At 44.2% G+C, this 18,458-nt stretch overlaps 1 protein-coding gene across 3 annotated transcripts in view; it reads left to right on the plus strand.

Moving 5' to 3' along the window:
• Positions 1-2,092: 2,092 nt before the first annotated feature.
• LOC109891583 (uncharacterized) overlaps positions 2,093-18,458 on the plus strand; it is an 84,676-nt gene continuing 68,310 nt past the window's right edge. For 2 of the 3 annotated variants that reach the window (XM_031825261.1, XM_031825262.1), the window contains exons 1-8: positions 2,093-2,543; positions 3,932-3,973; positions 8,987-9,121; positions 9,355-9,428; positions 11,297-11,369; positions 11,681-11,770; positions 11,994-12,049; positions 12,305-12,425. In XM_031825261.1, coding sequence (XP_031681121.1) covers positions 2,193-2,543; positions 3,932-3,973; positions 8,987-9,121; positions 9,355-9,428; positions 11,297-11,369; positions 11,681-11,770; positions 11,994-12,049; positions 12,305-12,425 — 942 coding nt within the window. In that variant the 5' untranslated portion in view covers positions 2,093-2,192. The remainder of the gene's footprint in view (positions 2,544-3,931; positions 3,974-8,986; positions 9,122-9,354; positions 9,429-11,296; positions 11,370-11,680; positions 11,771-11,993; positions 12,050-12,304; positions 12,426-18,458) is intronic. The other variant, XM_031825263.1, reaches the window with a different exon arrangement.

Raw genomic sequence — 18,458 nt, forward strand, 5'->3', positions numbered from 1 at the left:
TGCAGAAAAACAGCCCCAAAGCATGATGTTTCCACCCCCATGCTTCACATAGATATGGTGTTCTTTGGATAAAACTCAGCATTCTTTGTCCTCCAAACACGACAAGTTGAGTTTTTACCAAAAAGTTATATTTTGGTTTCATCTGACCATATGACATTCTCACAATCTTCTTCTGGATCATCCAAATGCTCTCTAGTAAAACTTCAGACGGGCCTGGACATGTACTGGTTTAAGCAGGGGGACACATCTGGCACTGCAGGATTTGAGTCCCTGGCGGCGTAGTGTGTTACTGATGGTAGGCTTTGTTACTTTGGTCCCAGCTCTCTGCAGGTCATTCACTAGGTCCCCCCGTGTGGTTCTGGGATTTTTGCTCACCGTTCTTGTGATCATTTTGACCCCACGGGGTGAAATCTTGCGTGGAGCCCCATATCGAGGGAGATTATCAGTGGTATTGTATGTCTTCCATTTCCTAATAATTGCTCCCACAGTTGATTTCTTCAAACCAAGCTGCTTACCTATTGCAGATTCAGTCTTCCCAGCCTGGTGCAGGTCTACAATTTTGTTTCCGGTGTCCTTTGACAGCTCTTTGGTCTTGGCCATAGTGGAGTTTGGAGTGTGACTGTTTGAGGTTGTGGACAGGTGTCTTTTATACTGATAACAAGTTCAAACAGGTGCCATTAATACAGGTAACGAGTGGAGGACAGAGGAGCCTCTTAAAGAAGAAGTTACAGGTCTGTGAGAGCCAGAAATCTTGCTTGTTTGTAGGTGACCAAATACTTATTTTCCACCATAATTTGCAAATAAATTCATAAAAAATCCTATAATGTGATTTTCTGAAAATTTTCCCCCCTCATTTTGTCTGTCATAGTACCTATGATGAAAATTACAGGCCTCTCATCTTTTTAAGTGGGAGAACTTGCACAATTGGTGGCTGACCAAATACTTTTTTGCCCCACTGTATGTGGTATCTGGTTTGGAGGTAGGTAGCATAGACGGCAACATGTTTTTGGAACTCCCAAAGGCCTACACACAGAGCAAAATCGCAGATGTTTTTTTTCATTTTGTCTGTCATAGTTGAAGTGTACCTATGATGAAAATTACAGGCCTCTCTCATCTTTTTAAGTGGGAGAACTTGCACAATTGGTGGCTGACTAAATACTTTTTTGCCCCACTGTACATAAGTATTCTGACCTTTTGCTATGAGACTTGAAATTGAGCTCCGGTGCATCCTGTTTCCATTGACCATCCTTGAGATGTTTTACAACCTGTGGTAGATTCTATTGATTGGACATGATTTGGAAAGGCACATACCTGTCTATATAATGTCCCACAGTTGACAGTGCATGTCAGAGCAAAAACCAAGCCATGAGGTTGAAGGAATTGTACATAGAGCGCCGAGACGAGATTGTGTCGAGACGTAAATCGGAGGAAAGGTACCAAAACTTTGAATGTCCCCAAGAACACAGAATGTATTGTTTGCCAACTACTATCTCCACATTAACCCATGTGTCAAACTCATTCCACGGAGGGCTGAGTGTCTGTGGGTTTTTGCTCTTGTACTTGATTGTGAAATTAAGGTCACTAATTAGTAAAGAACTCCCCACACGTAGGTATTTATTGAAAGCAGAAACCAAAAAATAGCAGTTTGACACCCCTGCCCTAAACCTAAACCCTTTAACCTAACTCCTAACCTTACCCTAACCCTTAGCCTAGCTAACATTAGCATTAGCCACCTAGCTAACATTTTCAACAACACAGTTTGTGAATTCATAACATATTGCACGAATTGTTAAGCAATTTGTAACATATCATACGAATTGAATTCGTAACATATCATTCAAAATGATTGATAGACATCCACACATTAATACATACCATACGAAATGAAATGTAGCATTGTAAATGGAGTGAGAGTAATTTGCGTACAGAATAATACGACATGCTTTGAGACCAGGTTGCAAAGAAGGCAGTCAGACGCGCATTCACGAATGAGTACACATATTTCGACTGCGGCTTTTCTCTTCATGGGCTGGGCGTGTTTCGGTTCTGCTAACGGTATTGGCTAGATTCTAGAACAGTTGTACATACAGAGTTGTACACTACGTAGTCTCTGTTGGAAAGGAAGTAATGAAGAACTTGCACTAGCTAGACTACTTTTTCTGTGAGAGAATCTTGATATTAAAAAAATCACGATGCAAAATCCGGACTCGGGACAGGGAGAATCCACCAAGAATGCATCTGGGTCGGTCCATTCCGATAATAATGCAACGAATAGCGGAGAAATTAAGCCACCGGGTTTTGACGCTGTATCGGTTCTTTGGACATTTGGCAAGTGCCTAGGTGCCTTGCTGCCCGTGTACCTTGTAGGATACTACCGGGTTAGCGCCAGTTTTTTGGTTTTCGGGCTTATGGTCTACACGGGATGGAGGCACTCGCGCGAGGCAAAAGAAGCTCGTCTGCGGTCCGCCATTCACCACTATGACAACGAGAAACAATATACATCCATGAAAATTTTCAGAAGTAAAAAGGATCTCCCTGCTTGGGTAAGACAATGTGTGATAACGGTCTGTCACTCACTTCAATAAGTTAACTTGGTTCACCAAGTGTTTCTGGATTTAAAGCCCCCTATCAGATGCCACAACACGACGTCCTCGATTCTATCCGGTTAGGCTAGTATGGTCCTAACCAGCCAGTCTTCCAAAATCTTCACACACAATGCCACAATAGGCTATGCACATGCATGGTTACAGAAAATAGCCTATCCGCTGGACCAAAGAGATCCTCTAAAATGTATCCTAAACCATAGTTTGATATTTATTTTACCGTTATTTTACCAGGTAAATTGACTGAAAACACATTCTCATTTACAGCACAACCTGGGGAATAGTTACAGGGGAGAGGAGGGGGATGAATGAGCCAATTGTAAACTGGGGAGGATTAGGGGACCGTGATGGTATGAGGGACAGTTTGGTAATTTAGCCAGGACACCGGGGTTAACACCCCTACTCTTACGATAAGTGCCATGGGATCTTTAGTGATCACAGAGAGTCAAGACACCCGTTTAACGTGCCATCCGTAAGACGGATGTAAATTATATAAAATATATAAATGATAACTGCGCTAATAGGATATAAAATAATTTGGAACATGGGTAGAACAATGTTATTATACAGTTACTACATGTACATGACAAAATCTCTGGCTCAAACTGCAATTAATATTTGTGGGGCTGGTATACTGTATCCAAGCTACAGTAGCCTAGGCCATCATCCCCCATGCAGCTGAGCTGAGTGGATAATTGATCTTTCTTCCCAAAAGGACCCAGTAAAGTAATGCTCTGACGCTTGCAGACCATATTGATGCCGAGGTATAGATTAGAAAGGCCATTTGAGATGCATTGATTGAGGTGTGGTCTTTTGATGCGCTCTCTTTTTCTCTCACTCTCTCGCTATGTATGATTCCACCGCTTCCTCAGCTGCTTCTATATTAGGCCATTCTCGATATATCTTCTCTTGGGACTAAGGAGTGAGTGAGTCAGAGAGAATGCCTCTATTTCCAAATAACAGATAAGGGGAAGAAACAAGATATCCCAACTACTGGTCACAACATAACCTTTGGTAGAGAGTCTAGTCTGCTATGGGTGAAGAATGGTGTTTGAATGATTTACACTATAAGATAGTTTTGTTTAGTGACAAAATAAGCCATTGAGATGGTGGTGTACTTCTTTCTCACCCCCACTTCCTGCCCTTTGGATGTTGACAGTTCCTTTTTCGCTGTAGCACAATTTACAACACACAACATCAGACAAACACACTGGGAAAAGCTAGTCAGATCAGATTACACTTTATAGTGCATATGCAAATGACTAGACAACTGCTGAATTCCTAAATCTGTTCTAAATGTGAATGATTTATATTCTAATTCCTTACAGGTCAACTTCCCAGATGTGGAGAAGGTGGAGTGGCTCAATAAGGTACTACTATATCACCCCCTACTGTACTTTCCGTCTGGCTCCCTCTGCTCACAGATGGCTGCCCTTTAGAGAGGATAAAGAGAAACCCTATGCATACTTCTCCCATTAAACACACAGTAAACACACATGCCTATCTCTGTCTCTGTGAGCCAGGTGCTGTGGTGATACATGGTTGGTGGGGCATGGTAGCTGTCTGAGAGACTAGCGCTGCTGCTGTTACACTACCATGTTACAACATGGACACCCACTCCAGTAGTCTCGGCACTGTGTCTAGGCAGCCGCAGCAATCTATCCTCTCCTGCAGCAGAGAGCAGGCAGCAGGCCCAGAGCCAGGCTACTCTGTAAACCTTTTCACATTAGTGCTGGTTGACTCACAGGAAGGGGGGGGGGGGGGGGGCAGCCAAACCCCTAAAATCCAATCATATGGAAATATTTGTCCTCTCTTCCAGCCCTGAAAAACCAGGCTGTGTTGCTAAGAATAGACCTCCTCAGCCAAGACTGAAATGATTGTGTTCGCTACATTGGGAACACGAGGTCCGAGCGCCGCTATCTTTTGGACAAAGCAGAGATTTGAGTCGGGTTTGCTACAGGGACATCAGCAGACTCTACTGGCCTCTAGACACCAGAAACCCTTGCTGTTAGTGTTGTTGATGACTCATTCTTTAGATTTACATATGCAGCCATCACCTTTGTGTTGAGATGTCTTGTGTCTTGATACCTAGTCAGTTGTATAACTGAATGCCTTCAACTGAAATGGGTCTTCCGCATTTAACCCAACCCCTCTGAATCAATTGAGACGTCTTGAGACACTTTTGTTCTCAAGACATGTCTTAAGACACATTTTGAAGACGTTTTGAGACACAGCCTGTCAATCAAGACACTGAATTATGTCTTGAGACATTTTATGGCTGGGAAAAATAGTTTAACAGTTTATCCAACTCGGAATTCCAAGTCAGAAACTCTGGCATCTTTCTCGAGATCCGACTTTGACGCTGAAGTCATGGTTTGACCCCCCCCCCCCCCCCCCTTCCCTATTTCCCAGTTGTCTTGAAAGCACCATGACCAGCATATGCAGGTACCATCAATCCAGTCAAATAAAAAAGCAAACTATTTGTAAATTATTTGAATTTATGCCCAGCTGTGCCTCGCAAATGCTACACCAACTGATCTATTTCATTACTGAAGCTTGAATTTTGCAATATATACTTGCACAAAAATATAAACTCAACGTTTAAAGTGTTGGTCCCATGTTTCATGAGCTGAAATAAAAGATACCAGCAATTTTCCATATGCACAAAAAGCTTTTTTCTCTAAAATGTTGTACACAAATTTGTTTACAATCCTGTTAGTAAGCATTTCTCCTTTGGCAAGATAATCCACCCACTTGACAGCTGTGGCATATCAAGAAGCTGATTAAACAGCATGATCATTACACAGGTGCACCTTGTGCTGGGGACAATAAAAGGCCACTCTCAAATGTGAAGTTTTGTCACACAACACAATACCACAACACAAGCCTTCCCCAACGTCGCTTTAGAGAATTTGGCAGTACATTCAACTAGCCTAATACCTTTGGCAACGATTACAGCCTTGAGTCCTCTTGAGTGTGACTCTACAAACTTGGCACACCTGTATTTGGGGAGTTTCTCTCAAGCTCCGTCAGGTTGGATGGGGAGTGTCGCTGCACAGCTATTTTCAGCTCTCTCCAGAGATGTTAGATCGGGTTCAAGTGCGGGCTCTGGCTGGGCAACTCAAGGACATTCAGAGACTTGTCCCGAAGACACTCCTGTGTTGTCTTGGCTGTGTGCTTAGTGTCGGTGTCCAATTGGAAAAAATTAAATAGTAAAATAGTTATATGTCTTGAGATATTTTATTTTGGAATTTTGAACATTTCAAACTCATGGAACATTCTTCCCTCAACTGACGGTTGATGTAAGACTCAAAAACTACAGTCTGTCAAGCGTGGAGGATTTACAAACTGTTTTTTCAACCTGAGGAAAGCAAGCAAAGCATTTTAATATGTAATGTACAGTGCATTTGGAAAGAATTCAGACCCCTTGACTTTTTCCACATTTTGTGACCTTACAGCCTTATTCTAAAATTGATTAAATACAAAGAAATCCTCATCAATCTTCGCCCAATACTCCATAATGAACAGGTTTTTAGAAATAACAGAAATACCTTATTTACAAAATTCTGCAGCATTGAAGATCCCCAAGAACATAGTGGCCTCCATCATTCTTAAATGGAAGAAGTTTGGAACCACCAAGACTCTTCCTAGAGCTGGCCACCCGGCCAAACTAAGCAATCGGGGGAGAAGGGCCTTGGTCACGAAGAACCCGAAGGTCACTCTGACAGAGCTCCAGAGTTCCTCTGTGGAGATGGGAAAACCTTCCAGGAGGACAACCATCTCTGCAGCACTTCACCAATCAGGCCTTTATGGTAGAGTGGCCAGACGGAAGCCACTCTTCAGTAAAAGACACATGACAGCCTGCTTGGAGTTTGCCGAAAGGCACATAAAGGACTCTCAGACCATGAGAATCAAGTTTATCTGGTCTGAAGTAACCAAGATTGAACTCTTTGGCCTGATTGCCAAACGTCATGTCTGGAGGAAACCTGGCACCATCCCTAAGGTGAAGCATGGTGTTGGCAGTATTATGCTGTGGGGATGTTTTTCAGCGGCAAGGACTGGGAGACTAGTCAGGATCGAGGGAAAGATGAACAGAGCAAAGCACAGAGAGATCATAGATGAAAACCTGCTCCATAGCGCTCAGGACCTCAGACTGGGGCGAAGGTTCACCTTCCATCTGGACAATGACCCTAAGCACACAGCCAAGACAACACAGGAGTGTCTTCGGGACAAGTCTCTGAATGTCCTTGAGTTGCCCAGCCAGAGCCCGCACTTGAACCCAATCTAACATCTCTGGAAAGACCTGAAAATAGCTGTGCAGTGACTCTCCCCATCTAACCTGACAGAGCTTGAGAGAAACTCCCCAAATACAGGTGTGCCAAGTTTGTAGGGTCATACCCAAGAAGACTCAAGGCTGTAATCGCTGCCAAAGGTATTAGGCTAGTTGAATGTCCTGCCAAATTCTCTAAAGCGACGTTGGGGAAGGCTTATGGTGGAGAAATGAACTTTTAATTATCTGGCAACAGCTCTGGTGGACCTTCCTGCAGTCAGCATGCCAATTGCACGCTCCCTCAAAACTTGAAACATCTGTGGTATTGTGTTGTGTGACGAAACTTCACATTTTAGAGTGGCCTTTTATTGTCCCCAGCACAAGGTGCACCTGTGTAATGATCATGCTGTTTAATCAGCTTCTTGATATGCCACAGCTGTCAAGTGGGTGGATTATCTTGGCAAAGGAGAAATGCTTACAACATTTTAGAGAAAAAAGCTTTTTGTGCACATGGAAAATTGCTGGTATCTTTTATTTCACCTCATGAAACATGGGACCAACACTTTAAACGTTGAGTTTATATTTGTGTGCAAGTATATATTGCAAAACTCAAGCTTCAGTAATGAAATAGATCAGTTGGTGTAGCATTTGCGAGGCACAGCTGGGCATAAATTCAAATAATTTACAAATAGTTTGGTTTTTTATTTGACTGGATTGATGGTACCTACATATGCTGGTCATGGTACTTTCAAGACAACTGGGAAATAGGGGTGGGGGGGAGGTCAATCCATGACGTCAGTGTCAAAGTAGGATCTCTAGAAAGATGCCAGAGTTTCTGACTTGGAATTCCGAGTTGGATAACTGTTAAACTATCTTTCCCAGCCGGATCTCGTTTTTTTCAGAGTTACCAGTTGTCTTCAACGCACTGAAGTTTGTTCAACATTTTGAAATGAGTTTGAAATGTTCAACATTCCAACATAAAATGTCTCAAGACGTAGAGCTATTTTCCATTACTGTCTTGAGAGATGTCTTGAAGACACAGATAAAATGTCTCAAGACATAATTCAGTGTCTTGAGAGACCGGCTGTATCTCAAGACGTCTTCAAAATGTGTCAGGTGGGTGGATTATCTTGGCAAAGGAGAAATGCTTACTAACAGGAATGTAAACAAATGTGTGCACAACATTTTAGAGAGAAAAGCTTTTTGTGCACATGGAAAATTGCTGGTATCTTTTATTTCAGCTAATGAAACATGGAACCAACACTTTAAATGTTGAGTTTATATTTTTGTTCAGTGTATATACACTCACTGTCCACCAGGGAAGGAGTCTTGTGCTGCTTTTATACAAACATGAAACCCCCCCCCCTAGAATCTTACTGTCACGCCCTGACCTTAGATATCTCTGTTTTTCTATATATTTTGGTTAGGTCAGGGTGGGTACTCTAGTTTTTGTATGTCTAGATTTTGTATGTCTATGTTGGCCTGATATGGTTCCCAATCAGAGACAGCTGTTTATCGTTGTCTCTGATTGGGGATCAAATTTAGGTAGCCATTTTCCTCATTTGTGTTGTGGCTTCTTGACTATGTTTAGTTGCCTGTCTGCACTAAGTTGTATAGCTTCACGTTTCATTTGTTGGTTTTGTTAAGGGTTTTCATTCATTAAAAGAGAATATACGCATACCACGCTGTGCCTTGGTTTCACTCATACGACGATCGTGACACTTACAGAGATCTAATGGGTTTCTATAGGAACCATATTATAAACAAACAGTGGAGGCGGAACAAAAACATCTACAGCTATGGGTGGCCCAGAATCCTGAATATGTGTATCTATGCCTGTGCCATCATGGAAAAGACAGATGTCTGCATTGCAGGCTGAAACATGCATGTTGCCCTAGTTCTTATTTTCAGATTGTGTACGAGTATCCCTTTGCGATAGTTGTGCTTGTTCATAAAATGTTAACTCCTAAGTAGCAGGTGGTAGAACAAGTCTATCTGTTTCCCTCAGAATGTTGTAATAACCTGATTTAGTATTGCTGAAAAGCAATTGCTTGGTGTGCATTACACAAACTATGACCATCATCCCTGCTCCTCTCCCTGTCCCCCACCTCAGATTCTGCAGCAGGTGTGGCCATTTGTGGGTCAGTATCTGGAAAAGTTGCTGGTGGAGACCATCGCTCCCTCCATCCGTTCCTCCAGCACTCACCTCCAGACCCTCACCTTCACCAAGGTGGACTTTGGGGACAAGGTAACTTCTAAGATAAATTTCACCATTAAACACACTGCTTATAGGTCTCATCATATGGATACACTGTGACACTGTTTAAACACAGCACAAGATTTTATTTCACTCTCACTGAAGTGAACTTCAGACATATTGGTCAATGACCTTTTATAATTTTAAAATTATAATTTGACAACGACTGTTATATTTAGTGTATATTATGTTCTGTATGTAACTATGCTGTGTGTGTGTTGTAGGCCATGAAGGTTGTGGGTGTGAAAGCACACACAGAGAATGAGAGGGGACAAGTTCTGCTGGACGTGTACATCAGGTGACCTTCAACCCTTCCATGTTTGACTTTCCTCCAGGTGTCACGTTCGTCGTATTGATGAGACCAAGGCGCAGCGTGATATGAATACATACTTATTTTAATAAAGAAAGAACACTAAACAAAATAACAAAACAAACGTGACGCTATATAAACCGAGTGCTGACAGACAACCACACAGACAATAACCCACAAAACCAAAATGGAAAATGGCAACCTAAATAGGATCCCCAATCAGAGACAACAATAAACAGCTGCCTCTGATTGGGAACCAATTCAGGTCACTATAGACCTACATTTACCTAGACATACCAAAACCCCATAGATATACAAAAACCTTAGACAAGACAAAAACACACATACCACCCTCGACACACCCTGACCTAAACAAAATTAAGAACACAAAGATAACTAAGGTCAGGGCGTGACAGTACCCCCCCCCCCCCCTCCGCAAAGGTGCGGACTCCCGGCCGCAAACCTAAACCTATATGTCTGGGTGGGCGTCTAACCTCGGCTCTGGCTCTGGTTCTGGTTCTGGACGCCGCCCCCCCTTCTTTACACTGAGTCTGCTCTTGTAGCACTGACCCGTGGATCATCGTCGGACGCTCTGGACTGCGGATCCTCGCCGTAGGCCCCGGACTGGGTACCGTCGCCGGACGCTCTGGACTGCCGAGGTGCACTGTAGGCCTGGTGCCGGCACTGGTGGTACCGGGCTGGGGACACGCACCTCAGGGCGAGTGCGGGGAGGAGGAACAGGGCGTACTGGACCCTGGAGGCGCACTGGAGGAAAAGTGCGAGGAGTAGGAACAGGACACACCGGGTTGTGAAGGTACACTGGAGACCTAGTGTGTATAGCCGGCATCAATTGTTCTGGAACTTTAACATGTGTTTCAGGATGAGTACGAGGAACTGACACAGGTGGCATCGGACAGCTAACACGCTCGTCAGGGCGAATGCCGTGCATACTACGCCAAACCAACAGCTCTCTCTCTTCACTCTCCTCCAATTTCATCAACAACTCCTTGAATGTCTCAATCTCCCCTCCGTTCACTCTCCTATGATCTGTCCAATAACTCCTCGACAATCTGACTCACCCCTCAACTTCGCAGACTGCTCCATGTGCCCCCCCAAAAAATTATTGGGGTTTCTGTGGCCTACCTCCCCGACGTCATTGCTGTCCGCTCTTACTTTGTCGTTCCTCCTGCGCAGTTTCCACCTGTCTCCATGATAGGCGATCCTCTCCTGCCACGTCCAGGATCCTTTACCGTCCAGTATTTCGTCCCAGGTCCATTTTTCCACAAAGCGCTGTTCCTCCCTTTCACGCTGCTTGGTCCTGGTTTGGTGGGTTATTCTGTCACGTTCATCGTATTGATGAGACCAAGGCGCAGCGTGATATGAATACATACTTCTTTTAATAAAGAAATAACACTAAACAACCAAAATGAACATGCCGCTATATAAACCGAGTGCTGATAGGCAACTACACATAGACAATAACCCACAAAACCAAAATGGAAATGGCAACTTAAATAGGATCCCCAATCAGAGACAACGATAAACAGCTGCCTCTGATTGGGAACCAATTCAGGCCACCATAGACCTACATTTACCTAGACATACCAAAACCCCATAGATATACAAAAACCCTAGACAAGCAAAAAACACACATACCACCCTCATCACACCCTGACCTACCCAAAATAATAAAGAAAACAAAGACAACTAAGGTCAGGGCGTGACACCAGGCCTCAAAAGCACCATTCACTCTCTCTTCAAAATGAGATCTACTGGGTATTGAAGATCAAATCCGTTATACAAGGACCCATTATTGATTGCAATGTGTTACAGTATCCTTCTCTTTTACCATGCAGCTATGTTGGAAACGTTGAGATTAATGTGGAGGTGAAGAGGTATTTCTGCAAAGCAGGAGTCAAGGGAATACAGGTATGTTTTATCTTCTCTAGTCTATGATATGGCTGTGGGAGATTATCGAAAATAGGGAGAGAAAGAATGAATTGACAAAGAAAATAAGAAAGGGAGAGGCATGAAGGGATGTTGTTCCCACTCTACAGTAAGGTACCCGTAAGACTATAATTAACAGAGTTTTAGTCATTTACAAATGCCATCTCTTTTTTTATATATAAACAAATAATTCAGTCTATAAAGTACATATAAACCCTTTATAAACCCATTATAAACCTTTTATTGTTGCCATTCATTTTATATTAATGTATCCATATTCCTGCCTCTTTCAGCTGCATGGGATGATGAGGGTGATTCTAGAGCCTCTGATTGGAGATGTCCCCATCGTGGGTGCGGTCACCATGTTCTTCATCCGCAGGCCTGTGGGTACCTGGGACTGTCCCTCTCTTTCCTCCACACCTACCATAAGTCTGTCCATCTCTCCCTTCCTATCCCCTTCCCCCCCAACACCACTATCGTCCACTCCCGGTTACTTGTCCATGCCTCCATTTGTTTACGTACTTCCCTTTCTCTTTGTATTGAAAGTCCTGAACCCCAACATTTGCTCCTCTGTTTTTCCCTCATCCCTTCACCCCTGTCCTGCAGAAACTGGACATCAACTGGACTGGATTGACCAACTTACTGGACATCCCTGGCCTGAAGTGAGTGAGGTTGAGTCTAGCTGTTGTTAGTGTTCTGTAATTGGAGTCACTATGTAATGTGATGATAATTCACTTCATATAACACATAACACAAAACTATACTTCACTACATCACATGATACCATCAACACTGTGCTATGATGTGATATGCCACCTGACCAGGCTGTATAATACTGTACTACTGTATTTACTGTATGTGTACTTCCGTATCTACTGTATATATGAAGTCGTGTGCTCCCTCGCTGTGTTTCTCAGCATCATGTCTGACACTATGATAATGGACGCCATCGCCTCCTTCCTGGTTCTGCCCAACCGCCTGACTGTTCCCCTGGTAGCAGACCTGCACGTTGCCCAGCTACGCTCTCCTCTGCCCAGGGTGAGACCACACACTCCACAAACACTCTCCAGAAACTTGTTACGAATGACGGAGTCATCCATGATTCACCAAACTATATTTTCAAAAAGGAAGAAAAATACTTTAAGCATATGTTTTAATTTCAGTGTCCTCCATTTCCACTAATTTAAGTTTTTTTTATTTAATAGTGTAAAATTAACAGTTTTACAGAACGACTAATGTATAAGGGCACAGGGCAAGACCCAGATGCAGACACGGGAAGCAGATGGTTCGAGTCCCTGATATTTATTAGTATCCATCGGGCAGGCAAGAGAATGGTTGTGGACAGGCAAAAGATCATAACAAGGTCAGAGTCCAGGAGGTACAGAGTGGCAGGCAGCCTCGAGGTCAGGCGGGCAGGTTCAAAGTCAAGGCAGGCTTGGGTCAAAACTGGGAGGACTAGCAAAAAAACAGAGAAAAGGACAAAGCAGGCGTACGGAGTAACACACTGGTTGACTTGACAAAACAAGACGAACCGGCACAGACAGACAGAAAACTCAGGTATAAATACCCAGGGGATAATGGAGAAGATGTGTGACACCTGCAGGTGGTGGAGACGAGCACAAGGACAGGTGAAACAGATCAGGGTGTGACATAATGTGAAGGCCAAATTACAGAGGAACTTTTTGATGCAATAAATGCCTGAAACACCACAACTTCCGGCGCCGACAGAGATGGCCGCCTCGCTTCGCGTTCCTAGGAAACTATGCAGTTTTTTGTTTTTTTTACGTGTTATTTCTTACATTAGTACCCCAGGTCATCTTAGGTTTCATTACATACAGTCGAGAAGAACTACTGAATATAAGAGCAGCGTCAACTCACCATCAGTACGACCAAGAATATGACTTTCGCGAAGCGGATCCTGTGTTCTGCCTTTCACCCAGGACAACGGAATGGATCCTAGCCGGCGAACCAAAAAAACGACTTCGTAAAAGAGGGAAACGTAGCGGTCTTCTGGTCAGACTCCGGAGACGGGCACATCGTGCACCACTCCCCAGTATACTTCTCGCCAATGTCCAGTCTCTTGACAACAAGGTTGATGAAATACGAGCAAGGGTAGCATTCCAGAGGGACATCAGAGACTGTAACTTTCTTTGCTTCATGGAAACATGGCTCACTGGAGAGACGCTATCGGAGTCGGTGAAGCCAGTTGGTTTCTCCACGCATCGTGCCGACAGAAATAAACATCTTTCTGTTGAGAAGAGGGGCGGGGGCGTATGCCTTATGGCTAACGAGACGTGGTGTGGTCACAAAAGCATACAGGAACTCAAGTCCTTCTGTTCACCTGATTTAGAATTCCTCACAATCAAATGTCGACCGCATTATCTACCAAGGGAATTCTCTTCGATTATAATCACAGCCGTATATATTCCCCCCCAAGCAGACACATCGATGGCTCTGAACGAACTTTATTTGACTCTTTGCAAACTGGAATCCATACATCCTGAGGCTGCATTCATTGTAGCTGGGGATTTTAACAAGGCTAATCTGAAAACAAGACTCCCTAAATTGTATCAGCATATCGATTGCGCAACCAGGGCTGGCACAACCTTGGATCACTGCTATTCTAACTTCCGCGACGCATATAAGGCCCTGCCCCGCCCTCCTTTCGGAAAAGCTGACCACGACTCCATTTTGTTGATCCCTGCCTACAGACAGAAACTAAAACAAGAAGCTCCCACGCTGAGGTCTGTTCAACGTTGGTCCGACCAATCTGATTCCACATTCCAAGACTGCTTCCATCACGTGGACTGGGATATGTTTCGTATTGCGTCAGACAACAACATTGACGAATACGTTGATTCGGTGTGCGAGTTCATTAGAACGTGCGTTGAAGATGTCGTTCCCATAGCAACGATTAAAACATTCCCAAACCAGAAACCGTGGATTGATGGCAGCATTCGCGTGAAACTAAAAGCGCGAACCACTGCTTTTAATCAGGGCAAGGTGACCGGAAACATGACCGAATACAAACAGTGTAGCTATTCCCTCCGCAAGGCAATCAAACAAGCTAAGCGTCAGTATAGAGACAAAGTAGAATCTCAATTCAACGGCTCAGACACAAGAGGTATGTGGCAGGGTCTACAGTCAATCACGGATTACAAAAAGAAAACCAGCCCCGTCACGGACCAGGATGTCTTGCTCCCAGGCAGACTAAATCACTTTTTTGCCCGCTTTGAGGACAATACAGTGCCACTGACACGGCCTGCAACCAAAACATGCGGCCTCTCCTTCACTGCAGCCGAGGTGAGTAAAACATTTAAACGTGTTAACCCTCGCAAGGCTGCAGGCCCAGACGGCATCCCCAGCCGCGCCCTCCGAGCATGCGCAGACCAGCTGGCTGGTATGTTTACGGACATATTCAATCAATCCCTATCCCAGTCTGCTGTTCCCACATGCTTCAAGAGGGCCACCATTGTTCCTGTTCCCAAGAAAGCTAAGGTAACTGAGCTAAACGACTACCGCCCCGTAGCACTCACTTCCGTCATCATGAAGTGCTTTGAGAGACTAGTCAAGGACCATATCACCTCCACCCTACCTGACACCCTAGACCCACTCCAGTTTGCTTACCGCCCAAATAGGTCCACAGACGATGCAATCTCAACCACACTGTACACTGCCCTAACCCATCTGGACAAGAGGAATACCTATGTGAGAATGCTGTTCATCGACTTCAGCTCGGCATTTAACACCATAGTACCCTCCAAGCTCGTCATCAAGCTCGAGACCCTGGGTCTCGACCCCGCCCTGTGCAACTGGGTACTGGACTTCCTGACGGGCCGCCCCCAGGTGGTGAGGGTAGGCAACAACATCTCCACCCCGCTGATCCTCAACACTGGGGCCCCACAAGGGTGCGTTCTGAGCCCTCTCCTGTACTCCCTGTTCACCCATGACTGCGTGGCCACGCACGCCTCCAACTCAATCATCAAGTTTGCGGACGACACAACAGTGGTAGGCTTGATTACCAACAACGACGAGACGGCCTACAGGGAGGAGGTGAGGGCCCTCGGAGTGTGGTGTCAGGAAAATAACCTCACACTCAACTTCAACAAAACTAAGGAGATGATTGTGGACTTCAGGAAACAGCAGAGGGAACACCCCCCTATCCACATCGATGGAACAGTAGTGGAGAGGGTAGCAAGTTTTAAGTTCCTCGGCATACACATCACAGACAAACTGAATTGGTCCACCCACACAGACAGCATCGAGAAGAAGGCGCAGCAGCGCCTCTTCAACCTCAGGAGGCTGAAGAAATTCGGCTTTTCACCAAAAGCACTCACAAACTTCTACAGATGCACAATCGAGAGCATCCTGGCGGGCTGTATCACCGCCTGGTACCGCAACTGCTCCGCCCACAACCGTAAGGCTCTCCAGAGGGTAGTGAGGTCTGCACAATGCATCACCGGGGGCAAACTACCTGCCCTCCAGGACACCTACACCACCCGATGTTACAGGAAGGCCATAAAGATCATCAAGGACAACAACCACCCGAGCCACTGCCTGTTCACCCCGCTATCATCCAGAAGGCGAGGTCAGTACATGTGCATCAAAGCTGGGACCGAGAGACTGAAAAACAGCTTCTATCTCAAGGCCATCAGACTGTTAAACAGCCACCACTAAAATTGAGTGGCTGCTGCCAACACACTGACTCAACTCCAGCCACTTTAATCATGGGAATTGATGGGAAATGATGTAAAATATATCACTAGCCACATTAAACAATGCTACCTAATATAATGTTTACATTTCCTACATTATTCATCTCAGATGTAGACAGAAAATATACTGTACTCTATATCATCTACTGCATCCTTATGTAATACATTTATCACTAGCCACTTTAACTATGCCACTTTGTTTACATACTCATCTCATATGTATATACTGTACTCGATACCATCTACTGTGTCTTGCCTATGCCGCTCTGTACCATCACTCATTCATATATCTTTATGTACATATTCTTTATCCCCTTACACTTGTGTGTATAAGACAGTAGTTTTGGAATTGTTAGTTAGATTACTTGTTGGTTATTACTGCATTGTCGGAACTAGAAGCACAAGCATTTCGCTACACTCGCATTAACATCTGTTAACCATGTGTATGTGACAAATAAAATTTGATTTGATTTGATTTGGATGGCATACCAGTTGAGGTATATCAGACCTTTTTTGATATACTCAGAGGTCCGTTATTAGCATGTTTTAAACACTCTTATAAAAATGTTTGATCATCAGATGCTCATCAAGAAGGTCTGATTTCACTATTATTGAAACAGGACCCAGGTGGAAAATATAAAGATCCAGTCCACCTAAGAAACTGGAGTCCCCTTACACTTCAGTGTTGTGCTGAAACAATTCTAGCAAAATGCAAAGCGCATTGAATAAAAAAGGTATTTTTCAGATATTATTCATCCTAATCAGTTTTTTTTACTCGGACGATACATTAGAGATAATGTAAGACAAGTACTGGAAACAATAGAACACTATGAAAAATCTAGGAAACCGGGCCTGGTTATTCATAGCTGATTTTTAAAAAGCTTTTAATAATGTACGACTAGAATGTATATATAAATGTCTTGACTATTTTAATTTTGGAGAATCACTTATACAGTGGTATAGTAAACCCAGGTGTAAAATAGTAAATAATGGCTACTCAGAAAGTATTAATCTGTCAAGAGAAGTAAAGCAAGGTTGTTCACTATCGGCATATCCTCCGACTTCCGGCGCCGACAGAGAAGGCCGCCTCGCTTTGCGTTCCTAGGAAACTATGCAGTATTTAGTTTTTTTATGTGTTATTTCTTACAATGTTACCCCAGAAAATCTTAGGTTTTATTACATACAGTCAGGAAGAACTATTGGATATAAGAGCAACGTCAACTCGCCAACATTACGATCAGGAATACGACTTTCCCGAAGCGGATCCTCTGTTTGGTCCACCACCCAGGACAATGGATCGGATCCCAGCCAGCGACCCAAGACAACGGCGCCGTAGAAGGGGCAGACGGAGCGGTCTTCTGGTCAGGCTCCGTAGACAGGCGCATGGCACACCGCTCCCGAGCATACTACTCGCCAATGTCCAGTCTCTTGACAACAAGGTAGATGAAATCCGAGCAAGGGTAGCATTCCAGAGAGACTTCATAGACTGTAACGTTCTTTGTTTCAACGAAACATGGCTCACTTGAGACACGCTATCTGAGTCGGTACAGCCACCTGGTTTCTTCATCGCGCCGACAGAAACAACCATCTCTCTGGTATGATTAACGAGACGTGGTGTGATCATAACAATATACAGGAACTCAAGTCCTTTTGTTCACTTGACTTAGAATTCCTCACAATCAAATGCCGACCGCATTATCTACCAAGAGAATTCTCTTCGATCATAATCACAGTCGTGTATATTCCCCCCCAACCAGACACATCGGTGGCCCTGAAAGAACTTCATTCGACTCTATGTAAACTGGAAGCCACATATCCTGAGGCTGCATTTATTGTAGCTGGGGATTTTAACAAGGCTAATCTGAAAACAAGGCTCCCCAAATTCTATCAGCATAGCGATTGGGCTACCAGAGCTGGCAAAACCCTAGATCACTGTTATTGTGATAAAGTGCGTCTCGGTGAGAGGTGTAGGAGTCAGGTGCAGGAGAGCAGGGATTTTCTTTGAGAAGCGTGTTTAATGTAGAGATCTGTACACATAGTCCACCAATACAAAATTGGCCCAGATGAATGTCCAAACAACGTGCTCGAAGGAAAACAAACTCGTGTCAGTACACGGAGGAACAACCACAGTTCCGACACTACATACACATATGTCAATGCGAAAACAATAAACCGCATAGAATACTGAACGCTAATACTCACAAGCTTAATCCTGCACGAATTACGGCAGGTAACAGGTGCCCTATATACCCACAGAAATCAAAGCAATTGAAACCAGGTGTGAAAAGGAACACAGACAAAACAACCAGAAAAAGGAAAGGGATCGGTAGCGGCTAGTAAACCGGCGACGCCGAGC

This window comes from Oncorhynchus kisutch, linkage group LG5 (assembly GCF_002021735.2).
Source record: "Oncorhynchus kisutch isolate 150728-3 linkage group LG5, Okis_V2, whole genome shotgun sequence".
NCBI classification, from domain to species: Eukaryota; Metazoa; Chordata; class Actinopteri; order Salmoniformes; family Salmonidae; genus Oncorhynchus; species Oncorhynchus kisutch.